This window comes from Schistocerca serialis, chromosome 2 (genome assembly GCF_023864345.2).
Source record: "Schistocerca serialis cubense isolate TAMUIC-IGC-003099 chromosome 2, iqSchSeri2.2, whole genome shotgun sequence".
In the NCBI taxonomy this organism is placed as follows: domain Eukaryota; kingdom Metazoa; phylum Arthropoda; class Insecta; order Orthoptera; family Acrididae; genus Schistocerca; species Schistocerca serialis.
In genome coordinates, this window is record NC_064639.1 from 705,008,293 (window position 1) to 705,023,472 (window position 15,180).

Below are 15,180 nucleotides of genomic sequence, written 5' to 3' on the forward strand. Positions count from 1 at the left end.
GCCTGAATTGAATAGTGAATAGCCAGACAGATTGACTGTTAATGTTGACATCAGTGAGATTTTCTGACATCTTGATGAGAGACATTCATGGAGGATTTTCATCAGTGGTGATCTCACCTCCATAATGGTTGCTATGCTTAGTTTTCATGAACTTGTCAGCTAGGTGAGCTGCTTGTACATTTGTATGTTGATGGTGAATGGCTACAGCATGATGGGGAGTGAGCTTGTCAGGTTAAGATAATAGGCTTCATCCCACAAGTGAACTATAATCATCAGCAGTTGACTGGTCTGAGTACGATTGTTGTGATGGTCTTGCAGCGTAGTAGTCATTGAACACTCGTCTTCTCTCTCTGCAGTAGTGTACAATTTGTCCATGGCATCCACACTGAAAACATACTGGCATGTTGTGCTCCATCCTCAAAATGTCTATTTTTCTGTGGTGCGTTTTATTGGATAGAGGAGTTCACCGTCTATATATCGGTTGGATCCTGGGTTGTCATTTGATGGTTGTGTCATAAGTTTGAGTTGGCAGAGCCCATACTTCATGGTAAGTTTGACTAGTGCTGGAGATTGGTGCCAAAGATTGGCACATCTTTTCTGTGACATTCTCTATTGTCTCCTGCCTTATGTGGTAAATATTCATGGCTACTATTTCTTCCTTACACTATCTGACAGCTCTGGTTGCCATAAGATGCTGTATCTCTCTCTCACTGTGAGATGTATTAGAAAGGCAATGTGGTGGTGGTCTTCCCAAACTGACATAGGGACCATGTTAGGCAATCAGTCATACCTCTTTCGTGACACTGTGCATGACTTTGTTGTTTCCCCTTGAGATTGAGCACCATTCACTCATTTTCCCACTATGCGGACTTGCTGCTGTGTGTTGCTAACTGTATTCTTTGATTCTGACTGATATTTGTCTGAGTTATTGAGCTTCTCTTCATAGTTCTTCAACCACTGCTTGGCTGTGCCCTCGAAGTAAAAGTACACATTTGCCACACACATCATGTCACCAACCTGTTGTCAAATCCTTTCAGCCCTTTCGTCAGGTCCTGACTAATTTATTTGAAAACATTAATGGAGTCCTGAAGTGCAGCTGACCTACTGCTGTTTTGGAATCTATTGCTCTCCTGAATATACAGATCTTTGGAACCACTTCTGCTTCTATTATGGTTTCTGTCTGTGCAGGCAGTTTACATTGCGTAGTTGGAGTCAGGTTGATGTAGATACTTTGGAATACCCAGCATCTCCATTAGTGCCATGTTGAAGTCGCAACCAAGTTCAGATTGAAGGTAGAATCATTACTGCAGTACAACACTTAGAATGAAAAGCATGTTTATTACTGACACCATTGCACAGCCAGAGCAGAACTGAACTCCTGGATGGAGAGTAACTATTTACGCAAACATTAGATATTTCAGAATGCTGGTGTTTGCATAAGCATCGAATATTCCAGAATATACAACATTACAGACATAAGATATTTCAGTAACATTCCAGAAAAGGTAAATACTAAACAATAAATAATTGCTGATGGTGAAGTGTGATCTGCCAACCTGCAGCACACCAACTGTTGTGCTAGCTATTACACCACATTGCCTGCACCATCTCACAGCGATATAGAAAAGAGCCATTTCCTACCATAAGGTGCTCTACACCATACACAGCATTACGTTCATCTAAGCACAAGAATCATGTCCATTTCCAAACTGATATGTTGCCATTATTGATCCGTGGCTGTTCCCAACTTACGTCTTGTGTTCATAGTCACAATGATAGGTCAAGACTTATTATTCTTATCCCAACTTTTCTGAATGTTGTAACCTAAAGCAAGAAATTGAGTATCATATCATATCCAAACGGAAAGATAACTAAAAGCATACCTTGTTAGTCACTTTTGCAACCTATCTGCAGTGACTGAAAAATTATGTCACCTATATAGCAAGTAAAAGTGTTCATTTTGAAGCTGCTTGATTAGATGACTATTGTAAATGGAATTCTGTATTTGCAAAGGTATTGAACTATTTTATTTGAAAGGCAATCACTCACCTTTGTTGACTGATGTGTGACACATACACACTTTATAGAATACAGTATTAACTGGCTTTTGAGCTCTTCATCTGGCAGAAAGTACATGCATTCTCTCCCACAGACATCCAGACACACACCACCATGGCTGTGCAGCTGCTTAGCAGATGGATGTGGGGAGGGTTTAGGGAAGGATGTACAAGGTAAGGAAGGGGTAGCAGGATAGTGTGAGGCAGGAGCAAGAAAGACATATGGCTCAGTGTCTGCACAACAAGCCAAAAGGAATTCTGGTGAGGGAGAGTGTATAAGAGAGGTGGAAAAAAGGAAAAGGGGGAGGGAGCAAAGGGGGGGGGGGGGGGTAGAGGAAGGTAGAAATGGAGGTGGAGAGGGGGAGGGAGAGAGAGAGAGAGAGAGAGAGAGAGAGAGAGAGAGAGAGATAATGGGAGGGGGAGAGAATATATATGGTTGTGGGAGGGGAATTAAGAGTGATGGGAGGAGACAGTACATGATCTAGTTGGGGAAGGAGTGGTGTGGACAGTGACAGAAGGGAAAAGGTAAGGTGAGGCAATGGGAAACAGGATAGCAGAGGTTTAGGCGAGGGAGATTATAAGAACACAGAATATGCTGGTCAGACAGTTTCCGCCTGTGTAGATCGAAGAAAGTTGTTCTGGGAGGAAGTATACAAATGCCAAACATAGTGAAGTTATTGTCATTTCTACTTGCATGGAAGTCAGGTGGTGGTGGCCATTCATGCAAGTAGACAGCTGATTACCTGTCTGGTTCACATAGAATTCTATGTATTAATTGCAGTTTAGCTGAAATGTAACATGGCTGCCTTCACATGTGGAGGCAGAAGTGTTTGGGGGGGGGGGGGGGGTTGCTGGTGTGGGGAAAAGGTGGATTCAAATGTCAGGTTTTGGTATGGACCTAAGGCCTTGAAGAGTTGCTGGAAGGTGTATTGGACTTCTGGAATGGGATCATCTTTGCATGATTTGTATCCAGAGGCATCAGAAAGTTGGCAGAGACCTAAGCACACAGGCACTTCAGGTCATGACCGTAGGGGTGTAGCCTTTTTCCGTTGGAAAGATGATAACGTCTGGATTGGTTTTGAGATTATGGATATTTGTGTGTTCCATAGGAGTGACTTTGAAGTCGCTAGGAAGAGGGGTACCCTACCCAAAATCCTACGCCACATCACACAGAGTAGTGTTCTGCTACCCACCCAGCATGCAGAATACTTTTGTCCAGCCCTATTCCAGTCTTGCGCCCCATGGGTTATTTTCCTGTGGACAGCCCAGGTGCAAGACCTGCCATATACACCCACCTACCCATACACCACCTCCTACCACAATCTAGTCACAGCCATGTTATGTATTAGCTATGCTGTAATTACTGTGCAGCATTCTTTGTTAGCACGGTAACTAACAAACTGTCTCCTTGCTTGAATAACCACTGGCAAACTGTGGCAAACCACGATCTTCATTGATATTCTCTTTAAGCACAAGTTTTTCTGAAATAAGGAAATCGAAATTCTCTCCACGGCATATACCTCTGCTACTCCATTTCCCATTGTCTCACCTTCCTTTTCCCTTTTCTTTTCTGTCATTGTTCACACTACTCCTTCCCCATCCTACCAGCACTCCCCCACATCTTTCCCGCTCTGCTTCGTGCCATCCTAATACCCACTTCTTACCTCGTGCATTCTTCCCTCCCCCCTTCCCACATCCATCAGCTCAGGCAACTTCTCTCTTAATAATTGAAGTTTGTGTGGTTGTAGTAGTGTTTTTTTTTGTTGTCTGTGGGGTTGTATGTGTCAGTGTGTCTATTTTCTGTCAGAAGAAGAGCTAGAGCTCAAAAGCTAGTTAATACTGTGTTCTGTTACATGTGTCTATATGCCTTACACAGTCTGATAAAGGTGAGTGCTACCATTCCTGTATTTTAGGTATTGTTCCAACAAGGAATTTGCATTATTGTTACTTCCTCTGAAACATAACAGTGTAATACATTGAAGACTTAGCTACCGGAAAGAGATAAACAGTCCCCTATTATCCTATTATTAAATATTACTGAGGAAATAGCAGTTTTTCTAAGTATTAGCTTTATTTCTAATATTCTCAGTTAAAGTTAGCTGGCATAATCACAAAAAACTTCAAGCAGTACAAGGTTAAGTTATTGTTAATATAGTATAAAGATTTAAGTTTCTGTGATTTGCTTGTCTTTTGTTAAGGTACACCTTTGCTCATCCTACATCGTTGAAGGTTCTCCATCTTGATGGGATCTATGGAATACAAAGAATGAATGAAAGTTCATAGTTGGACTTGTATGCAGTAGTTTTACCGAATGGCTGCCTTTTTGGATCTGGCTTTACACGTATTGTTCCAGAAAGATCTTCCATGGTGTTCATGTATTTAATCTTTATTTGGACACAAAAATGTGATTACTGTAATCATTATTAATGTAAGTCAGTCAAGCAGTTTAGGAACACACAATCAGAAGAAGACATTTTACATTACCTGTTACCAAAGCATCGAATCTCATTTCTCCCTATCATATCTAAAATATCTGAGAAAGTTAGTGTTAACCAAATCTAAAGGTTCATTGCATGGTATTCTGTTGTCCTAGACAATCAGTTTGGTTTCAACCAGGGGAAAACACGATAGATGCAGTAAACAGTTTTGTTGAGAAAATGAGCACATCATTAGGCAAGAACGATAAGGTTGAAGGAATCTTCTATATGACTCCAGAAATGCTTTAGATTCTGTATCCCATACCTTGCTTATTTACTAACTTCACAAGTATGGCATTAGAGGCAGTGCTCTATAATGCCTTAAACTTACATATGGAACAGAAAGCAAAGGATTTGTGTTCCTTTCAATGGGGCAAATTAGTAGACTAAAAAATAATATCTCAGTGCATCCCACAAGGCTCTATTCTAAGGCCCAGTCCTATTTACTGTTAAATACAAGCTTCTCATCAGTTCTGTTTTGCAGACAATACTTTTGTGTTTGTTAAAAATCGGGATGTAGAATAAATTTCCAAATCATTGGTCAATATCGTACCTTAGAATCTTAGTTTCTGCTAAGTGGATGACTGTGTCAATTAGACTTAGTTTCGGATTAAATTTAATGGGAAAATTTAACACATTTTTAGAATCTGATGGAAGGATTTATGAAAAAGAATACTTTTTTCAAAATTTTGTATTTTAAAGTGCATGACTGGATTACGTTAGGACCGGAACCAAAAAGTGCTGCATAGCCAATGCTACGGAAGGCTCAGATGAGGACATACAATGGGACGATTGTCAGGGAAGAAGAAATGGCAGTAGGTTTACAAATGGAGATGATGATACCAATGATGATTATATTGATCAGAAATAGTGATATCACAGACAACTGGCTTAGGTAGTAAGCAAAAAAGGAAGTGAATAGAAACATTAATTTAAAACATTTCTTTTTGTTTATTTTATTTTTCCTTGTGAAAAATTGGTGCAATAAGTTAATAGCATTTTTGTTTTGCTTGTTGGTATTCTGTTTTTTTTTTTTTTTTTTTTTTTTTAATTTATCAATTGTCATTTTTTATTTATCAATTGTCATTTTTTATTTGTAGTTCGCTGTTGCTATTTGAGTGTACATATTGTCATATTTTCATTTGGAGATACTGAGTAGAGCTGTAGATGCTAGAAAATGGAGTACAAAGTAGAGAAATTGGAACATTTCCAACATATTCTTCTGTTTGAGTTCATTAGAGGGGTGACAGCAGTGGAGAAAGCCAGAAATGTTTGTGCCTGTGGTATAACCATCACTCCTGGCATTTATTGTCAGCTACTGAGATGCCGTGCAGACGCAATCCAAGAACAACAACCAGGGAAGGCTGCATGAAGTGATGCTGCTCCGCACTAATGTCTGCCAGCATTCTGCTGGACTGAGAAAACACACATTACAGGAATTGGGTTGAAAAGTCATTTTGCACCCATCTTATTCACCAAATCCTGCACCCTCAGATATTCGCCTTTTCCACACACTATCAAACAACGTTCAAGGAACTTTTTTGCAGATGAAAATGTGCTCTGAACATGACTTGACAAGTTCTTCACTTCAAAACTACATGATTTCAACATTCACAGAATAGATAAGTTACTCAGATGTTGGCAGATTGTTGTAAATATTGAAAGGGAATATATTATTGATGACTCAAGTCCCTCTTATGTGTAAGTGTTGTATTTGTTAAACTTACAGAAAAACTCTATGAACTTGGGGACCAACCCAATAGAATAATGTGAAGTCCAGGTTGGAATGTCAACAGTTATGGGGGTAGGATAGATAGCTACCATGAAGATTACACATTGAGTTGCAGACAGGCATAATGAAAAGACTGTTACTCACTGAGCTTTGGTCAAAGCCTTCTTCAGAAAAAAGGAAAACACACACACACACACACACACACACACACACACACACACACACACACAAAATATTCACTCGGGCATCAGGCAGGCAAAGCTGATGCATACATGACCAATGTCTCCGGCCACTCTGACCAGACTGCAGCCATTGTGTTGAAAGAAAGCAGCAGCTTGGAGTGGGGCAGGGAACGAGGAGAGATAGTAAGGTATGGGTGAGAGAGAGTAGAGTGGAGAGGAGTTGGGGGGGGGGGGGGTCAAAGGCAGGGGGACAAGACTGCCAGAAGCAGCATTCAGAGGCTTTGGGGCAAGGGCAGAGGGGACAGAGGAAGTGGGAGGAGAGGGGCAAGAGGGGAAAAGACTAATGGAGTGATGCCCCCTCCCCCCTCCCTCCTCCAAGATCAGTGACCTGCAGCACACACACACACACACACACACACACACACACACACACACAAACACTTCTTTAGTCTGCCACTTTCGTTGGTAACAGGCTTCTCAATTTGTACAAGGCTTGTACACAAATTAAAGACCTTTTTGTTTTAAAAATGTGGAAAATTTTGTTCCTTGATCCCTTTGTCAATAAATAAATAATCTCTTACTGCAGTTCACAACCAGCTTGACACCTCTTCCTGGCCATCCTCGTCTATTGATGAGTGTTTTCTGGGCATATTTCGTTACCTCTAATGATTTAGATTCAAAAACTCATCTCCTTTCCTTTCAGAAAGGTTCAAAAATTTCTGAGCATTCTCCACATGATTTTTCTTGCGGACCTCTGTCAACATTTTTGGCACTCAGCAAGTGCAGACATTTCTGTAACCCAATTTTTTTGTTCAAGTGGTTTGGATTCTTGATTTACTGACTTCTGGAATCAAAATTGTGAGGTCCTGGACTGCTGGATGGTGGTATTCGTGAAGTTTTGCTTCAGTTTTCTCCAACAATGTGTCATCAATTGAACATCTTCTTCCCCTTTCTTCCTGGTTCTACTGTTAAAGAACTCAGCAAACCCATCCTATCATAAAGCTAGCTAATCACATAATCATAAATGTCCAGAAGATGACAGTGAAGCATCCCTCTGTAACAGCAGGCTCAGCCAGACCTAATAGACTACCAAGCCATGCAACTGCCCATTGTGGAGGGGAAGCCTGCACTACAAGCTAGTGTTGCTGACAAGTGAAAAATTTCATTCATACCACTGCAAATGAAAAAATGGTCTTTAAATCTTGAATAACCCTCATACGTTAACAAAAATAAATTTCAGACAGATTTAATGCTGAACTTGTCATGAGAATTCAGTTTTCATACATACAGCCTGCAAAAATAAGTATCAGTAACTCTCATTCATTACAGTTTAAATTTAAAAATTCTGTTTGATTATGTTATTTAAAATTTAAGCTAATTTTGAAATTGATTTTGGGGAAAAATATTATTTAAGATACAATAATTGTCTTATTGTTTAAGATAAGTTAATTATCTTTTCCCCCTATGAACCATGGACCTTGCCATTGGTGGGGAGGCTTGTGCGCCCCAGCGATACAGATGGCTGTACCAAAGGTGCAACCACAACGAAGGGGGTATCTGTTGATAGGCCAGACAATCATGTGGTTCCTGAAGAGGGGCAGCAGCCTTTTCAGTAGTTGCAGGAGCAACAGTCTGGATGATTGACTGATCTGGCCTTGTAACTCTAACCAAAACGGCCATGCTGTGCTGGTACTGCAAATGGTAAGACAGAGATATAGGAACCAGGTTCTAAGTTGTAAGACATTTCCAGGGGCAGATGTGGACTCTCTCCACAATCTGTTGGTTATGAACTGTAGATTAAAACTGAAGAAACTATAAAAAGGTGGGAATTTAAGGAGATGGGACCTGGATAAACTGACTAAACCAGAGGTTGTACAGAGTTTTAGGGAGAGCATAAGGGAACAATTGACAGGAATGGGGGGAAGAAATACAGTAGAAGAAGAATGGGTAGCTCTGAGGGATGAAGTAGTGAAGGCAGCAGAGGATCAAGTAGGTAAAAAGATGAGGGCTAGTAGAAATACTTGGGTAACGGAAGAAATATTGAATTTAATTGATGAAAGGAGAAAATATAAAAATGCAGTAAATGGAGGAGGCAAAAAAGAATACAAATGTCTCAAAAATGAGATCGACAGGAAGTGCAAAATGGCTAAGCAGGGATGGCTAGAGGACAAATGTAAGGATGTAGAGGTTTATCTCATGAGGGGTGAGGTAGAAACTGCCTACAGGGAAATTAGAGAGACCTTTGGAGAAAAGAGAACCACTTCTATGAATATCAAGAACTCAGATGGAAACCCAGTTCTAGGCAAAGAAGGGAAAGCAGAAAGATGGAAGGAGTATATAGAGGGTCTATACAAGGGCGATGTACTTGAGGACAATATTATGGAAATGGAAGAGGATGTAGATGAAGATGAAATGGGAGATATGATACTGCGTGAAGAGTTTGACAGAGCACTGAAAGACCTGACTCGAAACAAGGCCCTGGGAGTAGACAACATTCCATTAGAACTACTGACGGCCTTGGGAGAGCCAGTTCTGACAAAACTCTACCATCTTGTAAGCCAGACAGTTTGGATTCCGTAGAAATGTTGCAACATGTGAGGCAATACTGATCTTACGACTTATCTTAGAAGAAAGATTAAGGAAAGGCTAACCTATGTTTCTAGCATTTGTAGACTTAGAGAAAGCTTTTGACAATGTTGACTGGAATACTCTCTTTCAAATTTTAAAGGTGTAAGGGGTAAAATACAGGGAGCGAAAGGCTATTTACAATTTGTATAGAAACCAGGTGGCAGTTATAAGGGTCGAGGGACATGAAAGGGAAGCAGTGGTTGGGAAGGGAGTGAGACAGGGTTGTAGCCTCTCCCCATTGTTATTCCATGTGTATATTGAGCAAGCAGTAAAGGAAACAAAAGAAGAATTTGGAGTAGGTATTAAAATCCATGGAGAAGAAATAAAAACTTTGAGGTTCACCGATGACATCGTAATTCTGTCAGAGACAGCAAAGGACTGGAAGAGTAGCTGAACGGAATGGACAGTGTCTTGAAAGGAGGATATAAGATGGACATGAACAAAAGCAAAACGAGGATAATGGAATGTAGTCAAATTAAATCAGGTGATGCTGAGGGAATTAGATTAGGAAATGAGACACTCAAAGTAGTAAAGGAGTTTTCCTATTTTGGGAGCAAAATAACTGATGATGGTCGAAATAGAGAGGATATAAAATGTAGACTGGCAATGGCAAGGAAAGCGTTTCGGAACAAAAGAAATTTGTTAACATCGAATATAGATTTAAGTGTCAGGAAGTCATTTCTGAAAGTATTTGTACGGAGTGTAGCCATGTATGGAAGTGAAACATGGACGATAGATAGTTTGGACAAGAAGAGAATAGAAGCTTTCGAAATGTGGTGCTACAGAAGAATGCTGAAGACTAGATGGGTAGATCACATAACTAATCATGAAGTATTGAATAGAATTGGGGAGAAGAGTAGTTTGTGGCACAACTTGACAAAAGGAAGGAACCGGTTAGTGGGACATGTTCTGAGGCATCAAGGGATCACAAATTTAGCATTGGAGGGCAGCGTGGAGGGTAAAAACTGTAGAGGGAGGCCAAGAGATGAATACACTAAGCAGATTCAGAAGGATAAAGGTTGCTGTATGTACTGGGAGATGAAGAAGCTTGCACAGGATAGAGTAGCATGGAAAGCTGCATCAAACCAGTCTCAGGACTGAAGACGACAACAACAACTACTGTCCAAATTAGGGATTCCACAGTAGAAGCTGACATTAAAAGGAGAGTACCATTTGTCAAAAAGATTAATAAATTCTGATTTGGTCAACCACTCTTTGCTCTTATGGGTACCGGGTGCTTGTGATATAAGAGAAATCTGCAATGATTTCACTCGTGTGTATTAAACAGGGGACAGTTGATACAAATAACAATACATAATGGAAAAACAACTAACTCAGATATAATATTAATCAGCTCAGTAGTCCCACAGGTCTCAACCCTAGACCAAACTCCTCTTTATTCCTCTTATTAGTGGTCTCCCAGAAATTCTACCATTAACAATACCTGTATTATTTCTACACAGCAGATGAGGACAATCAATTTGAGAACAGTGAAAGTATATTGTAGATGTTTTTTGATAACAGCCTCCTCCTTAATATGGATACAATAGCTTGTGTGATATTCTGCCTGTGAAAGAACTATACAACACACTATGGAACTAACAACAATCAAAAATTAATATTTCCTGTAAACAGAGCCATTCAGCTTCAATGTGCTTTTAAAAAACTGCATTATGGAATTGCCAAAAGCTGTTGTTAAGCATATTTATTCATGAAGGACCTGTTTTGTTATGATGCAACTTTGGTCAACAGTATGCTGACCACTGCAGTGGTCTGTCGATTTGAAAAATCTGTAAGTAAATAGATACATTATAAGTGACAATGATGATAATTTTATATTTGATCCCAAAGAACTTTTTTAACACGGTGTAATGGTAATCAGTGACTTGAAGATGATCTCTTGGGCGAAACTGGTTGTCAGGAAATAAATACATATTACAGCAGAATTTTGTGGTGCTATGATGCTGTTTTGTAAAGTAAAAATCAAGTTATTGAATATGTGAGTGCCACAATCTTCTTTAGTTCTGTGGCTAGATAAAACACTGGAGTAGAATGTATGTAGAAACAAAATTCTGAGCAAAATAAGCAACCACTGCTATACCTTTAGAATGCTAAATCAGAGTAGTGACTTGGCTATCACATTCCTACTACACTGATATGACAGGTTAATAGCTATACTCACATGTGACAGTAGTCATATCAGTGCAGTTTTCTGACCAAATTATTTAATGGGATAGGTAAAAAAAATCTACTCACACAGGAAGCAGCGGCAGGACACGCACATAAGGCGGTTGTAATTGGCAAGCTTTTGGAGCCAGTGACTCGTCCTTCAGGCAGAAAGGTTTGAAGGGGAAGGAAGAGGGGCAAAGGAAAAAGTGTGGAGAGGTGTAAGAAAAGCGGTAGATTTCAGGAAAGTAACACACAACTGTGGGTCAGGGGAGGCTTATTGTATGGAATGAGAAGGAAAGACTGATTGTTGGGGACTGCGTCGGGCGAGATTTGAAAACCTGAAAGCTTAAAAGTGGAAGACAGGATAATATGCAGACAGAGATGACTGCTTAAACATCATGCATGGGTTAATAAGAATGAAAAGCTAAGTACATTGTATGTAACAAAAGTGGGAAGGGACGGTGAAAAATGCTAAGTGTATTGTATGTAACAGAGGTGGGAGGGGACATTGAAAAATAGATGGGAAAGACAATGAAAGGTGTAGAAAACTAAAACAGAGTGAAGCAAAGAGTAGTTACAGTGAAGAATTGTTGAGATGGAAGAAATTAACATAAATTAAGGCCAGGTGGGTGGCGAGAACCAAGAACGTGTTGTAGTGCTAGTTCCCACCTGTGGAGTTCCGAGAAACGGGTGTCTGGGGGAAGAATCCAGATGGCATGTGTGGTGAAACAGGCACTGAGGTCAAGTCAGTCAGTGTTGAAAGTCAACACTAAAGTAAGTTTTTGGTTTACTTGTTACATTTCTTTCATTCTATCCTTACAACTATTCTGATTATTGAATAAAAATGCCCCATGATTTTATACAAAAGTATTGTAAAATAGCCCGTGGATAGATGGTTAAGTGCAAAATGTACTTAATGGTTGCATTTTGATTCTGCATAGTAATTGTCAATTTGATTTGGGAAGAAACCCACTCCCCACCACCACCACCACCACCAGCAGCGCCTGTCTGTGGTGGTGTCGCATTCCATATGGTCCACAGGTGCTGAGTATTTGCTCATCATTGCTCTGAACCAAGAGCTTTCCAATGATCTCATTTTAAGGGAAGGAATGTTGCTTATATCACAATTTACTCTCAGCAGTATATTATATATACTCTCAGCAGAGATTCAGAAGGATGTAGGTTGCAGTATGTACTGGGGAGATGAAGAACCTTGCACAGGATAGAGTTGCATGGAGAGCTGCATCAAACCAGTCTCTGGGCTGAAGACCATAACAACACCAACACTCTCAGCCGGAAAATTATGTTTAGTGTGTTTTTGTGCTTTATATGTTTGTGTGTTGTGTTTCTGATGCTGATCATAGTGGTTTTGGGGAGACGAATGGAAACCACATTGGTGGTTGTTTGGTGCTCTAATTCAATCTGGGTCTGATATAGATTTTCCTTACTTCCCTGCCTCATGAGCTAGTGCTTAATGTACTAAGCTATATATGGATCATCAGGGAAAACTACTCTTCCACATTTGATTTTGAGTTTGGCAAATTATCTTGATCCCTTCTATATTGATTTTATATTATGATTATTTTATGATTATTTTGTATTATGATGATGTTCTTTCATATCTCATATGTCATATGTTATTAAACATAATAATAATTTTACTCTTATTACTAATGTAATTAGTTTTTTAATAAGATTGTTATTTACTTTTCATTAGTACTGTTATTACAGTAATTCTATATTTTTGACTTTTTTACAGAAAAGAAAGAAGTCATGTGAAACATCAGCTGCAGGAAAAGATGGGGATGACACACACATAAATGCGAGACCTGAGCAATACAAGTCTGTGGAATCAGTGAATTATGATGTTAGTGATGAAGTCCCAACTCAGAGAGCGCCATTGTCTCCACGCATTAAGAGGAGAAACGTTTCCCACCTGGGGCAGCTGGATAGTTACTCTCAGTTGGATTCAAACCAACCTTCTCACTGGCGTCATCAGTGGACAAGGGACTTCCCCTGCAGAGGCCGCCCTGCCAGGTTGAGAAGCCAGTCCCCTGCAGATAGAGTGAATCGATGGAAAAGAAGTCCGTCACCAGTGGAATCCTGCAGAAAATTGAGAAGCAGAAGCGTGCTACCGATCAGAGATACTCAACGTGTGACGTGGAGAAAAAGACGTTCGAAGTCTTGTGACACGTACAGAAAACATAAAAGATCACATGAGAGTCGACATCCATCAAAAGAACATTTACTATTCAAAAGAATGGAACCAGTAAGTGAACCATCATCGAACAATAGAGTGGAAAGGCAGTCCAGATCAACCAGAAGGAGATGGTCGAAGCCTGCTAGCATATCTGGAAGGCACAATACTTCAACTAGCAGTAGAGATAAATCAACACTGCAGATGACTGCCAGCAATTCAGAATCATTGTCAGTAAGAATGGCTGCAAGATGTATACACTGCAGTAGTAGTCACAAATTCCAAAAGGAACGCTCTGTACTTGAAAGTGAACGTGCCATTCAGGGAAGGAGCCATGTGAACCAGACACTCTCGAGTAAAAGTCAGAATGTGGCAGAAGAACAGTTAACGTACAGAACGCGGCGTTCATTGTCTAGAAGTAGATCGGTATTGAATACGGCACAACAAGAATCTGGGGCTGAGGTAGTAGGTACCAAAATAATGCATAGTTTGTCGGGAGTCCAGGAAAACTCAAGTGGTAAAGAACAACCACCTCAAGGGTTCAAAGAGCACACAAGGAATCAATCAATGTGTCTAAACACATCTAAAAGAAACAAAAGAACAAGTAAAAAGAAAGAGGCACCAAAAGAGCGTGTGACAACCTTAAGAAGTGATTCAGTTATTCAAAATCAGAAATCATTCACTCAGTTGAATAAATGCGGTGAACTTGCACAAGAACAGCCAGCGTTTGGAACCAAACTCTCAGTGCGAATTAACCGATTAAAAAATACTGAGGATTTTAGGACTAACCAGTTGTCAGGTGAGCAGTCGTCACTTGAGGACAAGAACTTAATAACAGATCACATTTCTGCAAGACTCCAGCATTCAGGCCCAGAAGATGCATTTAGGAAGAAAATACATTCACATAGAAGTCAGGTATCATCAGAGGAACGACCCACATCTTCAAATAAGCAATCTTTATCAGTGAATATGTCTAGAGGACCAAATCATCTGAATAAATTTCAAGAAATAAAAGATCAGTCAACTTTCAGCAGTACAAATTCTTTGCTAACAAAATCTAGTGAGGATGTCCATTTAAGCAAGGACAAAGAATTGTCTTATGATCATGTAGCTGACAGTAGTTGTTTAATGCCAAAAAATAACGCTGAAAGGCATACTGAATCAAAAAAGAATCAAGAACTGGCAGGAGGTACCTTAAATTTGAAAAACTTTAAAGGGTTCCCAGAAGAACAAGTTTCAGTAAACGGCAAGCTTTCTCTACCTGCGATCATATCAGAAAGTTGTGATTTTCCAATAAGCACGCAAACACTACATCAGCTGTACTCAGCAAGCAAAAGACATTCTGCATCTGTGCTCACACAAGGGACATCTTCATCACTGAATGAAGTCAAAATGGCACCAGATCCTTTGTCAGATAGCAAACGTTTGTCTAGAAAACGAAAACTCTCAAAAGAATACTGTCAGTTACAACATAAGTCTCTCAACTCCAGGTGCCAATTTTTGTCAGCGCCTTGTGTAGCATGTGAAAACCAAGGACATCTTTCCAAAAGGAGAGTACTTGGGAAGGTCAAGCAATCTGCTGAAGCTCTACAGAACATCCTCCAGTCAAACAACATGAAAGTGAGCAAAAACAAAGCTCTACTTCTCCAAACGGCAACATATAATTCACATCTACAGTTGGGACATTCCTCCACAGGTTGATATTCTTTCCATATTTTTTTTTGCATCATACTGTCAT

General features: G+C 39.9%; 1 protein-coding gene across 5 annotated transcripts in view; it reads left to right on the forward strand.

The window, feature by feature from the left end:
- The window catches only part of LOC126457855 (uncharacterized), a 311,923-nt gene that overhangs the window by 254,187 nt on the left and 42,556 nt on the right, over positions 1-15,180 (forward strand). For all 5 annotated transcript variants that reach the window (XM_050094498.1, XM_050094501.1, XM_050094500.1 and 2 more), the window contains one exon: positions 13,005-15,138. In XM_050094498.1, coding sequence (XP_049950455.1) covers positions 13,005-15,138 — 2,134 coding nt within the window. The remainder of the gene's footprint in view (positions 1-13,004; positions 15,139-15,180) is intronic.